Raw genomic sequence first — 21495 nt, 5'->3', positions numbered from 1 at the left:
ATTTGAAATTAACCTCATATATCTCCTCTATCGAGACGTGAAAAAGGAGGTGCACAATGCCTCGACGCAACTTATAAGATTCTGATATACTTGATATACTTAGAATGATTTGTAGATAGGAGATTAGTGTCCTCGAAGATATAGGGGCCTGTGGGTGGACACCTTCATCGTGATAAAAATAAAAATTCAACTCTCTCACCTGTTCTTAACTCTAGCAGAAGAACTTTGCTTGATTACATGAATCCTAATTCACCGGCCTCCTTCCTGTGTACTCGGAAATCAAAACAATATTGCATCATCATTAAAATTACTTTTTCAGGTTGTTATGGTATAATACTTCATGCATCAGCATATGATGAGGAAAAATGGATTCAGTGGCGAAAATCATGACGAAAAGAATTCAAAAGACATTTGTAGATTAGTTGGTGTGTTTCAGCGGTTAAACAATTGATTATTTTAATCAAAGTATACGTAACATGTCAACTGGGGCATTATTTTTTATGTTAAATTCTTATTCATGAAAAAGTTTTATAATCGTAAACAATCCTCTACATGAAACACAGATGCAAGAATTCATTGTTACATTAACCTCGGAAAAATCCTCTCTATACACAGCTGAGAATTATATATTATATAGTGCTACACATAAGAACAAATGGATGTAGCAAGAGAGATAATCACTTTTGTGCACGAGAACACCATTTCTCGTTTATTCATAATTTCGAAGAAATAATTAAAAATATATTTTTAAAAAATATATAACCATAGGTGTACAGTCACGTTTTTAGAATGCTTTATAGATACTGCTTTATTGACCATATAATATCTGAATAAATGAGTAGTTCTTTAAAAGAAAATACCAATAAGTGTTTATATTTCACTTACTTTAATATAAAGTAAACAACATTGAACAGAAAAATTTAATTATTTATAAGCTTTAAGGAAAATATCTTAGGGATACCTTTGAACACAAACTCAAAATGTCTAGGGCAGCGATTGCATTAAGGACAAAAAACCTTGCTTGCGACATTGTTTCGAAACATAATAAGTAATATAACCTTTAACCATAAAATATCAAAACCATTATTACAATGTTTCTGTCGAAACATTTTCAAAAACTTTTGGACAGTTTGACATCACAAGATTTTACCAAAATCAACAGCTTAAAAACTTACGACCTTTCAACTTTATACACAACTATTCACCACGATAAATTAAAGTCCAGACTTTTTGATTTCTTTGACAGCTGCTTTTTCAATAAAAATCGGACTCGTAAATTTACTTACCTTGCCATTGGTCATTGCAAAATTATTTTGGTAAAAAAATTCAACTCTGAAGCTGAGATAAAAAACATGCTTGAGTTTCTGATTGACAATATCAATGTGGTTTTCGGAGACCGAGTCTTCCAACAATCTATGGGAATTCCAATGGGTACCAATTGTGCCCCGCTCTTAGGAGACCTATTTTTATAGTCATATGAAACAGAATTTGTTCAAAATCTTTTCCGTGAAAAGAAGTAAACACATGTTATGGCTTACAACTTGACAGTTAGATATATTGACGACGTATTGTCAATTAACAATGCTTATTTTCGTTCATATGTCCACACGATATATCCCGGTAAGTTTGAGATAAAAGATGCCACAGAGTCTGACACATCTGTTTCATATTTACATGAAAAAGACGTTAATGGTAATCTAAAAACCAAGCTCTATGAAAAACGTGGTAAATTTTACTTTTCAATCGCAAATTTCCCTTACTTGTGGAGCAATATACAACTGAATACGGAGTTTATATCTCTCAGTTGATTCGATACCCGAGAGCATATTCTACATATGTATAATTTTTAAAACGAAGTAAATTATTGACAAACAAGTTGATGAAACAAGAATATCAGCAGTCTCGTTTAAAGTCATCATTTTGTAGGTTTTATGATCTATACAATGACCTTGTCAGCAAATACAATTTATCTTTGAGTCATTGCTGACTGATGTTTTTCAAACTATTGTTAGTCCATTATTTAAACCAATTTTCTTGCAATAGTTTTATGCCATCTATTCCAACTGCTGCCGCTAGAAAATTCATGCAGGTTTGTTGACAAATTGACAGGGGATGCGTAATCCTCTACGGCACCTGACCCCACCCCTGTGTTTTTGAGGTCTTTAACTATTTGTTCATCTCCTGATTTGTGTTGTTTTCATGGATCTTTGAGACTTGAATACTGTTCGTTATCTCCATTTGTCATTATATCAAATGTTTCCCTGAGACACTTTTTTGGGGGTACTCGTAATGAATGCAAGAGAATAACACAATACACATAAATATATTTCTCAGTACATATAGCAAAAAAAAATATGGTTCTATATATATTATTAAACATATGCTACATAGAAAGAATGTTTTCGAAAACATTTGTTTTAAAATTAAATTAAAAAAAAAAATCAGGATATTTTTTGACATACCGGGGTATTTTGCAACCGAAGATATTCAGTTTGTTAAAATGCGTAACGTGTCCGTAAATAGTTACAATCACTGCATGGTTCAGATGCAATTAACAGTGATCGCCCAAAGCTGATCAAAAACCACCACAAAATTTGTACATAAAGGAACTAACAGAATAAGAATAGATTTTTTGTATCAGAATGAAATAGAAGTTCAAAAAATATACTTATAAATATACTAGACTCAGAGAGTTTCGAATTGTCACATTTATGACATTATAGTAATATAATTCAATTCATCCAATTATTAGCAGCATGTTCCAAGTATTATGCTTTTACGAGTTGCTGTAAAACATCCATAGCCCTGAGCAAATTATATCGTAAAGATATTCTTAAACACAATTACATGTACATGCATAAGCCTTTGGCTTCACCTAAAATGCTTTGATATGCGATATGCGACGTTTTATGCTTCACCAGAAAGTGGACTTCTAGATCAAAGTGTGAAGATCCAAAGTGAGAGTTGATAAAAAGGAAGTGGTTAAAGGAAAGTACTCGCCACCCACACCCTCATGTACATGAACTCAATTTTCGATGACAATTTTTAGAAATTGACGAAACTAAGTGGTAAATGTAATGGGCGTTTCGTGTCAGTTATGGTGCTTATTCTAGTAATAATCTGACAACATCCATTATGACGCATTTGCATAAAGATCATATTGTATATTTATCAAATACTAATAACCATAAAGCTATAAAAACGGTGTTGTAGAGTTAGGATTTCCTCTAAAATAGCAAACTGTTCGTCCAAAACATGTACTCTACAGTAACTTTCCGTCTGAGTGGTAAACTTAATCTAGAGCCTAATTTCTCGTTTTTCTTTTTCAGAGTTGGATTTCTACTTATTTATCAATCCTAATATCAAAATATTTTGCCGATTTTTTAATTTTTTTTTTAATACAAAAACCGCTTTGCGGTTTATAAAGCGTAAATTGCCCCAACCCAGGTTACTAATATACAACTTGGGTCGCTATTTAATTAATTCCTTTTGTAACTTTTACACAGAGAAGGATTTACCTCCAGTAAATTGTATTTGATTTCCGTAGTCTAAACTCATTTTTTCGAGGGTCAAACCCTACTCTACATCTTATTTTCGGGAGGGGGCTGCTTTTGTGTCAGTTAGATTTTGAGGAAAGGATTTCAGACAGGAAAATCCTTCTCTTAAAAAATGTTGCAAAAACCGTTACTTTTTAAAACGTTATAACACAATTATTTAATATATAAGTACATGTATTTTTTGCCTATGGACAGTAAAACGAAGGAACATTTTGCAAACATTTCAAAAGATTCATTTGCATACAAGTCTCGAGAAATCCTGAAAAAATATTAATTAGTCTCTCTTCTATGCTGTTGGTTTCGCTGTTCGGATTAAAGAATAATCAAGCTTAATCTAATCTGTAGAATCAAGTGCATACAAATTAAGTCATCCTCTCGTGTCTTCGAGCAGAGCTAATCCTCATCATTAGAATATAAGGACAACTCAGTTGACATCTTGGGAATAAATATTGTCAGGAACAGGTCTATTGCTCTCTACTTTTATAGTACTACTTCAAAGACTTCCTTGCGTGCATTCTTGCATTTAGTCCCACGTCTTGGTTCAGATGATCTCTTAACAGCCTCACGGTACAGAGAAAACCTCAATGCGATATGCAAATGCAGTCACTTGCATTCTCTGTCTTAATGGCGGGAAGATTCCTTACTTGTTAAATTACATATAAGAATAATGACGATGTGGAAGCGAGCTAAGTCAGTTCTACGAGAAAAAAGAAGCTTATCAGAGATTGGAATAGACAACGACAGGCCTTTAACTAAAATCAATCAACCTATACCTTGCAAAATAACACATTTTTTTCAAGCATGTTGATCAAATGATAGAGATAAACGCCTTAACCTTTTCATATTAAACAACAAGAAGATCAATAATATCAGAGAGCCTACAAAGATAATAAAAGAACATATACTGTATTCAATAACTGTGATGATGCACACACAAATGATTTTTTATATTTTATTTTAAAACGACTTTTTGGGAATAGGTAAAGTTGATATATCTTTCATAAATTATTTGAACACTGATTCTACCACTCCTTAAATTTATAGTTCCTCATTTGAAGATTAGCTTGTATAATAAAGGAGTATATTTTTATTTCAAATTGCAATACTTTATTTAAAAACACTTCATTTATTTATTTTCTCTAGTATAAAAGCAAGAAAAAACACAAAGTAATGCATCTTTCAGGAGAGAAAAACATTCTGATCGAAAATGTTTGTTGAGGAAACTAAATATAATAGGATTCACTGCCATGCTGAGCATATAAGATCGGAACAAAAGGTGGTAAAGATTCAACTCTACCACAGACAGATTATTCATTGAAAGATGTTGCCGATGTAAATCTACGATACCTAGTACGCCAAACGGTAAGAAGGTAAGTATGTAGACTATTGTAACAGTAAAGAGCATGAAGGTAGTTTTTCTTGCTTTGAAAGACGGACCAAAACGTTTTCCTTCGCTGTTGCTAAATGTAGAGCTTCGATGTTTCTGCGATTCAGTATTGGTCTTCAACAGGGTAAGAAGACTTCCAATGGCCTCACTTCCGGAGCGACCACGCGATTCAGGTTTGTTTTCTTGTTGGAGAAACAGGTCTGTCTTTGCAAATGAATTATAACCATTTCCGTCGCCTTTGCTAAACAAACTCATGGTGCTCTTTCCTTTTTCTTGGGTAAAATCAATAGAAGTCCGTGATTGATCAGGAATGTTACAAATGTCATTCTCTGATTTGCAACAAATCCTTGCTGTTTCCAAGTTCGTGTCTTTACTTTTGACAGTCTTATTTTGTTGCTGATAAATCGTATATCCTATCAATGAATATATGGAAATGAAGATAATATCTCCAATTAATGACGTAACGATGATAAAAACAACTTGCGCTGTTACATAATCAGAATTTTTATATTGTGTTGCAAAATAGCAAGTTTTAAATCCGATTTCCTCGTATGTTCCGTAAAGTAACAATGCAGGCCAGTTTGTTAAAATTCCTAGAAATAATGAAAGTGCAACAATCAATCTGGCCTGTCGCATTGTCAAAGATCCGAGTTTAAATCCATATCGAATGCCCAATAATCTGTCAATAGCTATTCCCAAGAGAATAACAGTAGAAGCTGCATTTAAACCATAAGTCATAAATCTTGACAGTTTGCAGACGATGGGAAAGTCAAATGATATGTAGTTGGATACAAGAGCTATCTCGAACGGCATAGTGACGAAACAATTTACGAGGTCATATCCAGCTAGTACTAGGATGAAAAGAGTAGAGGGTTTCTTTTTTATTTTCCATTTGATTTTATAAACATAACACACTAAAGCGTTTCCAATTATTCCTACCACGAACAGAATACAGACATAAACTAAAGTAGGTAGAAACTGTGTCACCAGTATCTGGTTGTTATAATTCCTATAATTGTCCAGTAAAGTCGACGATAGTAGAGAGGAGGTAATATTTAATGGAGGAAACGTTTTATTATCCGTTGTTGTTGACACGCTATAATTCCACAAATTGCTCATATTTGAAACATTTATCTTCGTCTCGTTTTATAAAGGATGCTCGTACTATATCCTGTAATAAAAAAATATAAACGTTATTGCATTGATGTTTTGAATATCTGTAACTTAATGAAATTATTGAATATACAGTATATCAACTTAATTTAACTAGTTAAAATAATGTTTTTTCTTATACTGTAGGAACTGGATTTCTCCAAAGATTTGCATGAGCCATATTTAGCAGTTCTCAAATTTCTGCATATCTGTTGATGATCCTGTATAATTTTAAGCATTTGAAAAATATTTCTCTTCAAAACTTACCCCTTTTATGCAAAAAGCTACATAAAAGACTCCATCATGGTTGCCTGATTTTATTGGTTTTTGGTAACTGGGGAGCACAGTTAAGGTTAAAGTAAGGAGGCAGGGCAATGTTTTCTATGACGTCACACATGATATAAGGTCTTCAAAATACCACAAAATGAAATTATTTGCTATTTCAAACAGCCGGATAGCTGTTTACTACATACAAATTTACTATTACATGCATTTTTGTCATTTGTTAAATCCCACACAACAGTATATGAACGATGCATCGATCGCAATGCACTTGTCAATGTGACGTCATCTCGCAAAAATGACACAGTTTGTACACAGTGAAAGGCTGATCAAGTCACATTTTGTATAATGAAAAACGTCTCTTGTTCTCAAATGAAATATTATTTGCAATTAAATAAAAGGCTGTTAACTTGGATGCGATATCTAATTTAGTATTTTGTTTATAAACTGTCCATACATTCTCAAGACAAATGATACTGACGTGTGTTTGTATGCAGATTTATTAAAAAAAGTAAAGGAAGGGCCCTAATAAATCGATTTATTGCAAGGGCATACCCTCAATGTATCTTGTCATGTTTTTACACATAAACCCAAGAAGCATTAAGATATTTGAAAAGTGCTGCGAACCTCATGAAATCTTGCAAATAAATTAATTATAGCTATAGTTAATGTAGTTGACCAGCAAAATATTCAACCCGCCGTCCAACAAATTAAATTTTAGCAATTAAAAAAAGGGAATCTATATAGGTTTGCATCACTTTTCACAAACTACAAATAGTGCTGAAAATGATTGTAAATTAAACTAAGATTTTTAACTTGGTTATGCCCTTGCAAATATTGGAATTTATAGATGACCTCTAAACTGCACGTATAATTGCTAAAATCATGTGACGTCGACATCACGTGACAAGTCTAAATAAAAAATCTAAATGTCCCCAACATGTAGATTTTAACCACACCACATTTTTTTTATATCAATGAAATCCTAAAAATAAATCGCCCATCCAAATAAAGTATGTATTTTTTATCTTAAGAAATCGCCGATATTTCCATTTGTAACCTTAACTGTGCTGCGTGACCAGTCAGTGCTGAAAATGCTCGCTCCTTTGAAACTTCCCTAACAACATACACCTTTTTATACTTACCACTACCCCTGCATTCCTTCCTTACTTAAGTCTACATGTGCTTGGTATTTTAAATATTGATGTGCCGTGTTTTGCTGTTTTTTCATTATAAGTATTATATAGTAATTACATAGGTGTATAGTATTTTTATAATCTTTTGTTTTATTTGAATGGTATTTTGATTGAATTGCAAACTGTAAATAACCATTATTCTGTTCTATTATATGTATCATGTTATGAAACTTTTGTCATCATTTTTGTATTTTTTGTTTTGTTTTGAGTAGTTCAAATATGATTTTTTGCAATTTTAATTATACAGTATCATAAATCATGCATTAATTTAAAGCAAAGACAAGTAAGCATTTGCTCCATAAGTGTAAACGGTGTAAATGAACAAAGAGTCTTATGTTTCAAGTTTGGTGTTGCTTAAACTGTTCTTAAATCAGCAGCAACATGTTCTGAAATGGGATTGTTCAGTTCAAGAAAACATACACAATTAACAATTCCGTGGGTTTAAATGAAAAACAAGGTTGAGCTGAAGTTCAAATGTGCTACATTACATGTATCCTTAAATTTTCTCAAAATGTTGTATGTTAATATTTTGGCATTGCCCATTAATTCTACATTGTTGCATTGTCAACAATTACGTCCAAACATTCTCTTTTCCAGGAAATAGAAAAAAAACCCCTTAATTTACAACTGGTTTAGCGTTACATCAAGTATAACCAGATTAAACGAATGCACTCTTATAATTTATTAATTTGCATTATCGATCGAATAGTGCAGCTAGATTTATTGTAAAAGAGGTGATTAAAGTGTATGAACATCCATGTTGCTTTTTACTGCTTCATATATACTGACAATATTGGAACTAATAAATCTGAAAAAAAAAAAACTTGCAAAAATCAATCGATTAATAAGGGTAACAAAATGATTCAAATATTGCTAAAAGCAATGTATAATGATCTTGTTAACTGAAGAAAACTTGCCATATAATTTTAACGTGTAAATGGAGTTATTTTGCCTAAGGCAACGAATTTAATTGAGAAGCCTTGCTTGTTGAATTACACGCAAATGACAGATTCTATGAAGTCAGCAAATTTTATGTATGAATTCGAAGAAAATGTATACAGTACAGTAGTGATTGATGCCATCATTGAAATTTTCGTTTTTCCTCTTTCAAATTTTTTTTTACTTTAAGTTTTAGTACAGTATTTTCACTTCATACTAAAAAGAGAAAGCTTTACAGTATCTCAACAGTGTTGCAATGGAATTAAATTTTTGGGATGTGCTTAAGTTTAGACAAGGCTGTAATTTTGTACTTGTATTGATTATATTTTTTATATTGGGTGCAAAAGATGGCAAACAATCAGAAAATGTATCAAATCAATAGTTTGATGAATATACAGCTTAGTTTTATTTTTAATAACCTCATAGAAATACTTGCAATCAATATTTTTAAATTGTAATATTACCCTACGATCTATAGAAAAATGTATACACTTTACAAATTTACAATTATCATACTGTAACAGTATTATTGAAAAATGAATGCTATAAACGATTCGAATATTATATAAAGTTACTTTAAGATAAAATAACTATTTTAAAAAAAGAAAAGAAAGGAACTCTTCTATTAAAACACCATAGTTGTCGGATTCTTATCTATTAAAGATGGAAAATGTTAGTGTTGCATTTAACCAGATTTTTTAAAAACAAAATACTTTCTTTCATCATACAAATTTGAATTTTACATATTTAACAATATATAGCTTAAGTGTAATAAAAACATTTTTTAAATTCAGTAATACACGCCTTTGGTTCTTTTTTTTCAATATCAAGACGAAGTACCTACCAGTAAATAGCGCCGTGCAGATAGACATTGAATGCTGTGACATTACCCTAAATCTCACCTGCATCAGTATATGCAATTTACTAAAATTCCAATTCACTGTAGTTTTCACACACCAAATAAAACGTCCTCCTACACCCAATATTTAACAGTGTAAACTAAGCAGTCATCAATGAAAATCTAAACGATAAATTATGCACAGTATGGACTTTCTGAGTCTCTGATATAAATTCCAAATTGATGCATAAACGTCGGGCGTAAAATTGATCGGTATGTTACATCGTTTCCCTGAGCTTTCTTTTTTTTATTCCTACAGAATCCTTGCATATTTTTTTCTCCTGTCTTCTTACTGTCTTGGATTGTTTTTGATCATGGATTATAAATCTAATGAATATATTGGTTCCTTTTCTTATACTGATTTCCTATTGACTTGAGTGTTTTATTTAGGCAAAATGACTGCATTTTATACACAACTAAAGAAACATGCATTAGCTAATTAATACCTTTTTCCTTTAGCAAATATATTTAACTTTTGATGCAAAGATTGTTTGCCATTAAATATTTACCAATATGCCATCAAACATTTGTCTTGTCTGAACCATAATTGCAGTCTAAAGTTCTTAACCTACATGAATAATATAAATCTACGACGACAAAACGTTCGAATTGGTCGTTTGACAAGAATTCGATTGAATACTTGAAGTCAAAACATCATCTATTCAAAATGCTTACATTTACTGGGTATCTATGTGCAGTATAAAACTAATATATGTACATTTTACTACAGTAAACTATATTCATGTACATTTTACTACAGTAAACTATATTCATGTATCTTGATACTACATTGTACATGTTGTACTATACGTTTATTTAGTTTGCTGTGTGATATTCCATTATAAACTCCAAAGATGTGTAACATGAATACATGTGTAATTTTTTTATTAACAAAAAGCATTGTCATGGAAATAATTTAAATTGTATAAAAATACAAATATATTTTGTTACGTGAAACGCCATATCATTTTACTCTATCATAATGGAGAAATCTGGAGGCTAAATGAAGATTGAATAATAGTTATACAATGTACATGATATGGTTATTATTTTAATTATGCGAGTCTTTTTCTAGCCACATTTCTTCACAGCAAAAATAAGAAAGACGGATATGGTCATCATCGATATGATAGGCAGTGATTTTATTGTCCTTAAATCACACCTCTCTCTCTCTCTCTCTCTCTCTCTCTCTCTCTCTCTCTCTCTCTCTCTCTCTCTCTCTCTCTCTCTCTCTCTCTAAAGATCCTCTTTGTGGACTCCTACAAGATGGCCAAATCTCATCAATTTTAAGATAACATAGTAATTTTTAAATTATTCAATTCATTTAATTGTTTTCCTTTTCATCAAAGATTCCTTAAAGGTCTTTTTATTCAGGTAAAACTTTTTAAATCAAGTGCTTGTTAGATGTAAAACTAGCAACATTGCAAGTGTGCTCCATAACTGTTGACGAATTTTACAAACGTCAAATTTCATTCTAAACCCGTTGAATTGGAATTATCCATGGCTGTTATATTATCGACATAAATATTTAACTAAATAATTAAATAATATGATAAAATAACTGATCGTGAGCAAAAGTATTTTTGTAAATGTCGCAAATATTTCTCATAAAAAAATTCAAAATGTTGTGATATTTTTTCTTATATCATTGCCTCTATAAGAAGAAGTAGGACAATAAATTCATATTTGTAAATTACCTGCATGACTGTTGACTTTTAGTCAAAACATTTCATCATGAAAATGTTTTTAAAAATACATAAAATTGTTAATTGAAAATACGACATGATTTATCCACGTCATATTGTCAATTAACAATTTTATTTCCATTCTTATGTCGAAACAATATATCCTGGTGAGCTTGAGATAAAAGATACAACAGAGTCTGACACATCTGTTCTATATTTGGATATTTTACTTGAAAAAGACGTTAATAGTAATCTAAAAAACAAGTTTTATGAAAACTTGATGACTTTAACTTTTCTGTCGTCAACTTTCCTTACTTATGCAGCAATATGCCTTCATTACCCGCATACGGAGGTTATATATCTAAGTTGAATTGTAATGCAAGAGCATGCTCTAAGTATGAACAATTTCTAAAACGAGGTAAATTATTGAAAAACAAGTTGATGAAACAAGAATTTCAAGAATTTAAAGTCATCATATCGTAAGTTCCACGGTAAGTAAAATTAATCACTTTGTTAGCTAATACAATTGATCATTGAGTCAATGCTGACTGACGTTTTCCGTATAATTGTTTGTCCTTTATTTATACTCTGAATTGACGACAGATTTTTTTTAATTATTTCCCGATCATGACAAGGAGCACATGGCGGGTGTGATTGGTCGGCAGGAGGTGCTCACTCCTCCATGGCACCTGATCCCACCTCTGATGTTTTGGAGGTTTGTGATTGCTCTGTTCCTATTTTGTACTGTTTTATGGAGTTTTGATATTGAATACTGTACTCCAAATATATATTTCATTCTGATAACTAAAATTGCAAGATTTCATTTCCATAAAAAAATCTTATTAATTATATGGCAATTATGTTAAGAAGTATAATTTACATATAAATGAATAAATTAATTTAAAGATTATACCGTTACTCAATTGACCGGATATTTGACTCCAGTGAAAGTATTTCATTAATATAACGTGACTCCTCGAAAGCGACACACTCTCGTATATATCTATAATACTTTTTGCGAACCAATTGTAGGTTTCGTATTGCAAATGAACCTTGTTGATTAAACCATGGAAGCTCTATCATTAACGTAGGGAAGCGCTTTAATATCTTGTGAGGACAATTCTGAAGAGCTATGATATGAAGAGCCCCTTATTCTCACTTCTGTTTGATCTTATGGTATTCTAATCCGCTTATAAATGTGATTAAATATACTCCCTTTTTTGACATTGAGATATCTGTATAGCGTATTTCCCGAGTACGAGGCTGAATTATATGTATAAATTTATTTTAATCAACTTAGTTTTACTATGCTTATTGAAAAATGCAATCTTATAAGAGAATTACATATCTGGCCTTCTTTTTAAAGGCTCAGTTATTCATCATGGTGGTCTACAAAAGCATTTCAAACCTAGTGTATGGATTCATTTCTATAAATGAATGGTCACCAAGATTTGAAATAAAATGAAGAAAAAAGATGCCTGTGCTTTTTTTCAAGCATAAGAGGTGAAGATAACAGACAGTGGTCAATCTCATATATCCACTGTAGAAAAAGAATCGGGAACAGGGCAAAGCAAGGATCCTTAGAAACACCGAAGCTGGGGTCAGATACCTTACAGGTGATCACATCCCCTGTTGACCCGTCAAACCTGTTTTGAAAACTGTGTAATGATCAAGAAGACTGAGTTAACCGTTTTCAGAATAAGGATATAAAAACAATGACCTAGCAGGAAACATGTCAGACGAAATACAACACAACGGTTGGTTGTATTTGCAAACAGGATCATGAGAAGGAAAATATTTGCTGGTATTTGCAAAATGCTGACTTTAAAAAAGAATTTTGATGAAAGACAAGTGATCGAAAATAGATCAAAACAATGTGGTATAATTTCATAGTTAATAAGTGTTGGAGATTTAAAAGAATTGATAAAAGAAATGAGAGAGATAAACAATTCTATAGATTTTAAGTTACCAATCGAAGTATATCCAAACATATTTTGAGTAATTTAGAATCTAAACTACCCTAGCTCGGAAATGTCCACATACATTCCAGCTTTTCTGACCCAGTGTTTCTTGAGAAGATATTTAAAGATTTTAATTTGTTGGATATGTTTCAATTCAAAACTTTGATTCCCTATTGTGGCTTCATCCTATCCTCGGGGGTTATGTTTGAACAATTCAGAATTAACATTATCTCAGAAAGCTTCCACATCAGTTTCAGCTTTCTTGGTCTGTGGTTCTTAAGAAAAAGATATTTAAAATGTTTAATCTTACTGCAATATCTAGAATAACTGTAGGATTGCCATTGCTTTCTTAAATATGTATGATACTTGAATTATGAAAATTGTACCTGCATAAAACCATTTTTTGCAAAAAAGGGTTACTGTAAAATTTTCTTGGGGCAATGCAAGTCATTTGTTTGCTATCAATACCAGTTAATCGGTTACAAATATAGCTCAATATCAATCTATAATATTTCTAATGGAAATTTCAAAGGCACGAATTTCAAATAATTGTCGTTTTCTCGTATACATACATGTCGAATTGTAGTAATCGCTGATGGGTGACATGTTTAACTATTCCTCTGAGATAATGTGTTCTTCATTGCACAAACAAAGACCACAGCTCAAAAATAACACTATAAAACCTGCACTGGGTGTGTGAGTTCCATTTTCTCTACTGATAAGCATCCAAGCCTAAACTTTATCTTGGTATTGGAAGAAGGACCTCAGGGCATAATTACAAAGTTTCATTGGGGACGGTTGTACCGGTATTGTGAAATATTTCTCCCATGGGTTGTGTGACGCAGCTTAGTAACTTTGACAATTAAATGATAGGGTCGATTAACAAAATGCACATGTTTCATTCTTTGATTATATAACTTTTATTCATATAAATCCTTATTTCTCTTTGCCATTCATTCTACCTCAATAATAATATGATCAGGCATTCATATGTTCGTAGAAAAGTCATCATAAGTGTGTAATCTTCGAATTTCTGAATAATGATGGCTACTTTTTCAGAATTAATTCATATAAAGTTGAGCGCGGAAATAACTGTGCAAAGCAATAAATGAATTATTAATTTGATTGGTATAAAATATATGGAAACAGGACTTTTTATTTCATTGTCCTATTATCAAAAACCCTCAAAGGGAAGAAATATACATCAAAAGTCTTTCTTAAAAAATTAAATACCTTGGTGTCTGATTGGTGTAATTTATTCTCATCTTCTGATATATGAATTTTAAGAAAATCTTGACAAAATCTGAAATACATGTAGGAAGAGAAGTATTTCCAAGATATCAATATCATCTAATCAGAATTCCATTGGTTTCAACATATTTTTTAATGAAAAGACTGCACTTTGTATTGATTTCAGAGTTTTCACTTACTTCTAATTCTTAACATCTTTATTTTACTTCAATTTGACGGAAAAAGGAGCAGCATACCTTTTTTTTATTATTCTGAATATATAGCTCAGTGCACTTTTTGTAAAGCTCACATGGTTTTCCGCACAAACTAAAGTCAAATTCTTCTTGTTATAAAAAATAACACCATCGAACTTCAGTACAACGACCTAACATTAAGATGTATTTCATATCTCATGTCAGGGGTATGTGTTCTTTAAAATATTTAACAAACAAGATATGTTTGTAAAACACTTATGCCCCCTTGGGATTTTTCTAAGTTCAAGGGACATAACTCTGTCAAAAATGACTCGATGGTACCAAAACAAAACTTGACCTAGATATTCTTATGTTAAATCTGCATACTTAATTTCATTTCAATATGTGCAACGTCTGCGAAGAAAATGAATGGAAACTGATGGTGGACCGACAGACAGACCGACCTACAGACAGCAGCAAAGCAATATGCCCTCGATCCTTCTTTGAAGAGGGCATAAAAATGGTACGATATAAGATTTTTATGATTCTACCATAGGTATTTACAAATTGAATCAATCGATCTTTCTTTCAAGCTATTCAGTTAAAGCTTTTAATGTGACTTTTTAAAGGCAAATACATCTGTAAGTTTTTTGTTCACTTACCATATTGATTTTGGTTTTATTGAAATATAGCTCAAGAGAGGAACATGCTGCAGAAAGAAACCATACCAAAAGGTAGAATAATGAAGTATCCCTAATTTAAAAAAAATAGTTTAATAATAATCAATAAAAATAACAATTGATATTATTGAACAATATTTAACAATTACAGTGGGACAGATCTACCATGATGCTAGATTAACATATAAGTCATACTTTCAACAAAACAAATGGTATGGACAATGTTTAAGTTTTTCAGGACAAAACTTAATGTCTCTATAATCTAAAATTCGGAGGATGTAATTTTAAGTCTCCGTCCATCTGTTTGTCAATTACCTTGTACGCAAAAAATTAAACCATATAGTCATATAGTACATGTCTTTTGAATGGTTGGTGCTCACTTACCATATTGATTTTGTTTTATTGAAATATAGGAGAGGAACATGTATTCAAAAGGTAATGACAACTACCCTTTTAAAAAAAATAGAATAATAATCAAAAAAATTTATTGACCTTTGGCCTAGACCTTGGAGTTTGTCCCACTTTTTCACTTATTAAACATCTTTAACTGTGGTCATAATTATAAATGTTGGAGCTAGGGCTTTAAAAATAACATAATTTTGTATATACTCATTAAACATCTTTAACTGTGGTCATAATTATAAATGTTGGAGCTAGGGCTTTAAAAATAACATAATTTTGTATATACCTTGGAATTTGACACTTTTTCAGCAGAATTATCAAACTATAATCTTGGTCATCACTTCTATATTGAAGATAGGTCTTGTATATGTCATAAATGTATTCCACGTTTCTAGATTTTCTTTGGGTTCTTACATTTATTTCCTTTCTACCTTGACCTTAAGTTTGACCTACCTTTGAATTTTTTTGATGGACTTGGTGCCTTAACTTTTATTTCTCAAAAGGGGTAACAGGACAAAATCTCTCTTTGAATATTTATTTAACCTTGATTTATGGTCTATCCTACATGTAAAAAAAATTGACCATGGCTACATTACTGAACGATTGCTTCTAGGATCTCTCATATTTTACCCACTAGATGTATTCCTAGTTTCAAGGCTTTTCCATCTTTTTTGTCCTTAAGTCATTGACTTTTGAGTATGATCTACTTTTTGAAAAATCTTAAACCTTGCCTTTATTTTTTTTGAATGGTTGATACTAGGGCTATTACATTTCAAATGTGTATTTTTTTTTTTATCTTTCTAAGGGTATCAATACTTTTGAACTCTGGACCTTTGAGTTTGTCCTACATTTGAAAAACTTAACCATGTTAACTTAGGCTTTGAGACATCGTGTATCAGAAACCAATTTTGATCCCTCTGAACATCAGTTGTAATTAAAAATTTAGTAATTAAAAGCTGAAATCTCCTTAGAAGGGATCAAGTCAATTTTTAATCATTTAAAAGTTCTTAGCACAGACAAAACAAAATTGCAAAAAACTCCAGTATCAAAAGAATTTTAAACAAATCTCACGTGACACAGACACTTGAACGCTTAGCCTGTTGCACCAGCTTGTCAGAATGGTATCAGGTGCACACCATGAAGCCTGGCAAATGCTTTTTCAACAATAATAAATATTTCTGAATAAATCCTTGTTGAACAAGCAATGGTATTTTTTCGTACATCGTTAATAAAGCTCTCCTCAATTTTTTTTTTTTTACATTAACATCATCATCATTAGAAAGCACACAAAACACTAGAATATATAATTGCTTATTATTTCTGTTTTCATATCATCATCTTTATTCTGTTTAACAACATAATTCGTCAAAGAATCAATGTGAAGGAAAATAATTAGTACACTCAATTTTTTTTCTACTTGAAGCTAACAATAATTTATAATCCCGTGTAACTCTTGGTAGGTGACCTTGGGCATTGGTATTTATTAATCATTAGTAACGAGCAAGCACGCTGATCATTGATTTGTGTATTCAAATATTCCATATTTGCCATTTCCTTTTTTTCCATCGTCTCCGATGACTAGCTTATTAAAGTATGGCAACTTGTCTACAACACATTAGGTACATAAGTGCGTTTAAGGATGCCAAATACCAATTAAAACTGTTCATAATTTGCTGGTGGATCCTCCATTCAAACTAACAATGATTTTACCGATGCTCTTCTGTGTGTAGAGGTACTGCAAAAACAAGGACATACTATAATTATCTAGTTCTCCAATATAAAGACACAAAGAAAATCATTTACCATTACTTAATTGCCAGTAGCTATTCATTACACATCCCGCTTGAAAAATGGGAGGCTATGCTTTAATCAGGATAAGCAGAATTATCGGGCCAGTCATAGAAAAAACATGCCAATATGTAACAAAGATTCTGTGAAAGTCTCATTAAATTTCATCCCGTAGTATAAGTGGAGTTGCGTATAATAGACGGGTACCCCAATGCGTAACAGACAGACGGATGGAAGGACGAACTGACGTACAGACATCCCGATCTTGCAATACTGTAGGTCACATCTTATTTTCGCGATATAGTCACTGACTCTTTATTAGCGAGACAAAATTTTCACGAATTGTGGTCATTGCTCTGTATAATCTTAAGAAATTTTTGCGAGCATACTGTTTCGCGTATTTACGCGAAAATAAAGTTCTCGCGAATAAAAAGTGATTTACAGTATATACCCTCCCATTTTTCAAACGGGGAAGGGGTATAATAACTAGCTGTTTAATGGTGCTGGAATCCATGTAAAATCTTTTCTATCAACTGACGATTCACAAATCATTGTTCTAAAGCGATCTGATATCTCGGATTCATTTCGCGTTTATTAATACTCGTGTAAATTACATGTACTTCAATGTACTGTTTTAAAACACTCTGTTAAACTTTTCAAGGCCAAGAAACTTTTATTTAAGTTATATTAAAATTCAATCTGCTTCAAAATATTAAACTGAACACTTATTGAGAAAAATTAAAGACCATGAATCATCACTGAAAGAATGACGGAAAATACATTTCTAGATGCACTAATATTGCAAAATTGGTCAAAGAAGGTCCGTCTGAAATTCTACAAGTATTCATTTGCGAAAGGAACTATTCCAAAAATTTTCTTCACTATATAGGTCACCTGCATCATCCAAAGTATGATTCATAATCAAAATTGCATCTCTATTATAATTACTTTGCAACTTGATCAGCAAAGATTAATTAATTCTATTAAGAATACAGCAATTATTGATCACCCATTTCAAAATCGTCTGCGGTATCCTAAACATCTTTTTATACCCCTGCTTGAAAAGTGGGAAGGCATATAGTGATCGGGATGTCCGTCCGTCTACGAGGGTTGATCCAAAAGTAATGTCACTGTGTCCATATCTTTTATATTAGGTGTCATATTATCAAATATAATATACCAAAATATGCACAATTATAAATCTTATTAATCTTTCATTTTTCATTTAATAATATTTAACTGAATTTATTTTAAGGGTGTTTAAAACATACAACATAGGGGGTGTCGCCGCGTCACAACCGAACGTCACATATGAAAGTGTATTTTTTTTTAGAATAAAAAAGACAAAATCATTTAAAAGAACTTTTAAAAGCGCCTAATCCCCCAATATTTTAAAAGACAAACATTTACATCATTTTCTAATCATAAGTTGAAAATTATATGACATCATTGCTATTTTTAATTAAAAAAATATCGCTGTTTCACTCCGACGCATCGAAAAAAGGAAATGTCGAAATGGAAAAAAAAAAGCAACTATAAACTGTCATGCATTTTTGCTTCAAAATGGAGAAATTGCCAGTAGAGACAGTAAAGTTGATTTAATAGACTCACAGGGGAAAGAATGTAGAAAAAAAAGACTTGTTTAGATGGTTCAGCGATTTTGGGTTGGTGATGGGTCATTGAATGCTCAGTAGATGACAAGAAGACCGAAAGATACGAGGGCAGACGGAAACGTTCAATGGTGTGTGACGTTGTCAAAAAAGACAGAGCGATAGGTGAAACTTTAAGTTGGTCTTTTACTATTGATCAAAGAATTTCGACAGAGGAACAAATCATGAAAAGAGTGAGTGTACGATAAGTACCACGTCTTCTTTAGGAATTAGAGAGAAATTTGTGAACTCGTTCGTGAATCTCAAATATTTTTAATGAAACGACATGAAGCGTTTCAATGTATGACGGCGCGTATCCTTCATATGACGTTATTTAGGTGCGGCGACTACCATAATCGCACGTTGTATATAATCCGATATTTTGAAAAGTATAAATCATGGTGAATTGAAATTTTCATGTCTGATTTGAAATAAATGTAGCTTTCATCATTAATAATTTTTTTGTTTTATGTTGACTGTAGCGATTTTATTGAAGTTGTGACATTACTTTTGGATCAACCCTCGTATTACGCTTTGGGGTATCCATCTCTAGATCTTATCCGCCTCTAAGATTCACTGAATGAAAATTAATGACTTTCATAGAATCTTTGTTACATAGTGCCATTGTGCACCTCCTACTTTACTAATTGATACGACACATATTTTGTGTTTCCCAAAGCAAAACATTCTTTTTAATATTGAAGGGTACCCATCTCTTATCCGCATTTCCTTATTTACATGTACCACTGAATAAAATTTCATGATACCTTCAAGGGTTCTTTATTACCATTATAATCATATGGGAGATGGGGTATCATTTAGTGAGCTCAGTGCTCACAGTACCTCTATTTTTTTTTTAAATAAATTTCTTTCAGCCACGAAGATTACTAAAACTCAAAGTCTTTAAGCCTGAAAAGTCCTGAGACAAAGAACAAAATTCCAGAACCTAATATTACCCAACTGCATGGCATAGCCTACCATGAAGATTTTATGACTATTGTTAGTCTCCCTGTGGATCTATGAACCATAATCAAAATCAACATTTCTAAAAATAATTGCAAATCTTACAGGAATTTTATGGAAAGAAATAAGGTAGCCGTCTGTCCTCTAAAAAGGGGTAGGTATATCATTGAGAAATAATAATGCGGTTCAAGGTTGGATGTAAATAACAAAATTTCTTTTAAAATGTGGGTTTGAACAAAATAAGTTTGGAGCAGCTGATCTATTCATCACAGGGTTAAGCTGAAATGAACAAGGTTTAGTTCATCAATTAAAGCACTGCTACTTTTTACACCTCAGTTTGAATCCTGTGGGAAACCAGAAGTCTCTGTCGAGACTGTAGCTCTACTGGTTTGTACTTATCAACAAGAGGCCCAAGGGCCACATCGCTCACCTGAGCACATCTACTACGAAAAAGCACATATCAGATCAAAACTGAAAGTTTACCGGGGGGGGGGGGGGGGATATTGAATTTTAACCCACCTGGGTGTCATGATTTTAACAATTTACAAACTACACTATTTGAGGATGATTCCATATAAAAAGAAAAATATCACTAATTATGGCTTTGAAGTACATGAAATTTTTTAAAAGGTTTCCCTATATATCCTTATGTACAACTTTGGTCAGCCATTTTGGGCCCAAAACTAGCCCCAGAGGTCATGATTTGAACAAGCTTGAATCTTCACTAACTGAGGATGATTCCACATAAATTTCGTCTTTCCTGGCCCAAAGGTTCTTGAGAAGAAGATTTTTAAAGTTTTTCCTATATATTCCTATGTAAAACCTTGGTCAGCCATTTTGGCCCCACCCTAGCCCCAGGGGTCATGATTTGAACAAACTTGAATCTACACTACCTGAGGATAATTTCATCTAAGTTTCATCTTTCCTTTCTCAATGATTCTTAAGAAGAATATTTTTAAAAGATTTTTCCTATATATTCCTAAGTAAAACTTTGGTTGGCCATTTTGGCCCCGCCCTAGCCCCAGGGGTCATGATTTGAACAAACTTGAATCCACACTACCTGAGGATGATTCCACATGAGTTTCATCTTTCCTGACCCAGTGGTTCTTAAGAAGAAGATTTTTAAAGATTTTTCCTATATATTCCTATGTAAAACTTTGGTCAAATTTTGGCCCCACCCTAGCCCCGGGGGTCATGATTTGAACAAACTTGAATCCACACTACCTGAGGATGATTCCACATGAGTTTCATCTTTCCTGGCCCAGTGGTTCTTAAGAAGAAGATTTTTAAAGATTTTTCCTATATATTCCTATGTAAAACTTTGGTCATTTTGGCCCCGCCCTAGCCCCGGGGGGTTTGAACAAACTTGAATCTACAAAAATGATTCCACATGAGTTTCATGTTTCCTGGCCCAGTGGTTCTTAAGAAGAAGATTTTTAAAGATTTTTCCTATATATTCCTATGTAAAACTTTGAATTTTGGCCCTGCCCTAGCCCCGGGGGTCATGATTTGAACAAACTTGAATCTACATA

At 32.2% G+C, this 21495-nt stretch overlaps 2 protein-coding genes across 2 annotated transcripts in view; both read right to left on the bottom strand.

The window, feature by feature from the left end:
* Positions 1 to 4501: 4501 nt before the first annotated feature.
* Positions 4502 to 6090, bottom strand: LOC134249141 (neuromedin-U receptor 2-like; the record flags this gene model as incomplete). Its single annotated transcript, XM_062731495.1, has 1 exon — positions 4502 to 6090. A coding segment is annotated over one exon (1407 nt), but the record flags the coding sequence as incomplete, so codon positions are not given.
* Positions 6091 to 16870: 10780 nt separating this feature from the next.
* LOC134249152 (uncharacterized) overlaps positions 16871 to 21495 on the bottom strand; it is a 33651-nt gene continuing 29026 nt past the window's right edge. The window contains exon 23 of the mRNA XM_062731508.1: positions 16871 to 17298. Within this exon, the coding sequence (XP_062587492.1) occupies positions 17227 to 17298 (72 nt within the window). The 3' untranslated portion in view covers positions 16871 to 17226. The remainder of the gene's footprint in view (positions 17299 to 21495) is intronic.

Source organism: Saccostrea cucullata, unplaced genomic scaffold, assembly GCF_032062105.1.
Source record: "Saccostrea cucullata isolate Sc308-1 unplaced genomic scaffold, CSIRO_AGI_Scuc_v1 ctg25, whole genome shotgun sequence".
Classification (NCBI taxonomy): Eukaryota; Metazoa; Mollusca; class Bivalvia; order Ostreida; family Ostreidae; genus Saccostrea; species Saccostrea cuccullata.
Note: the sequence above shows the minus strand (reverse complement) of the source record. Positions and strands in the feature narration are given on the sequence as shown.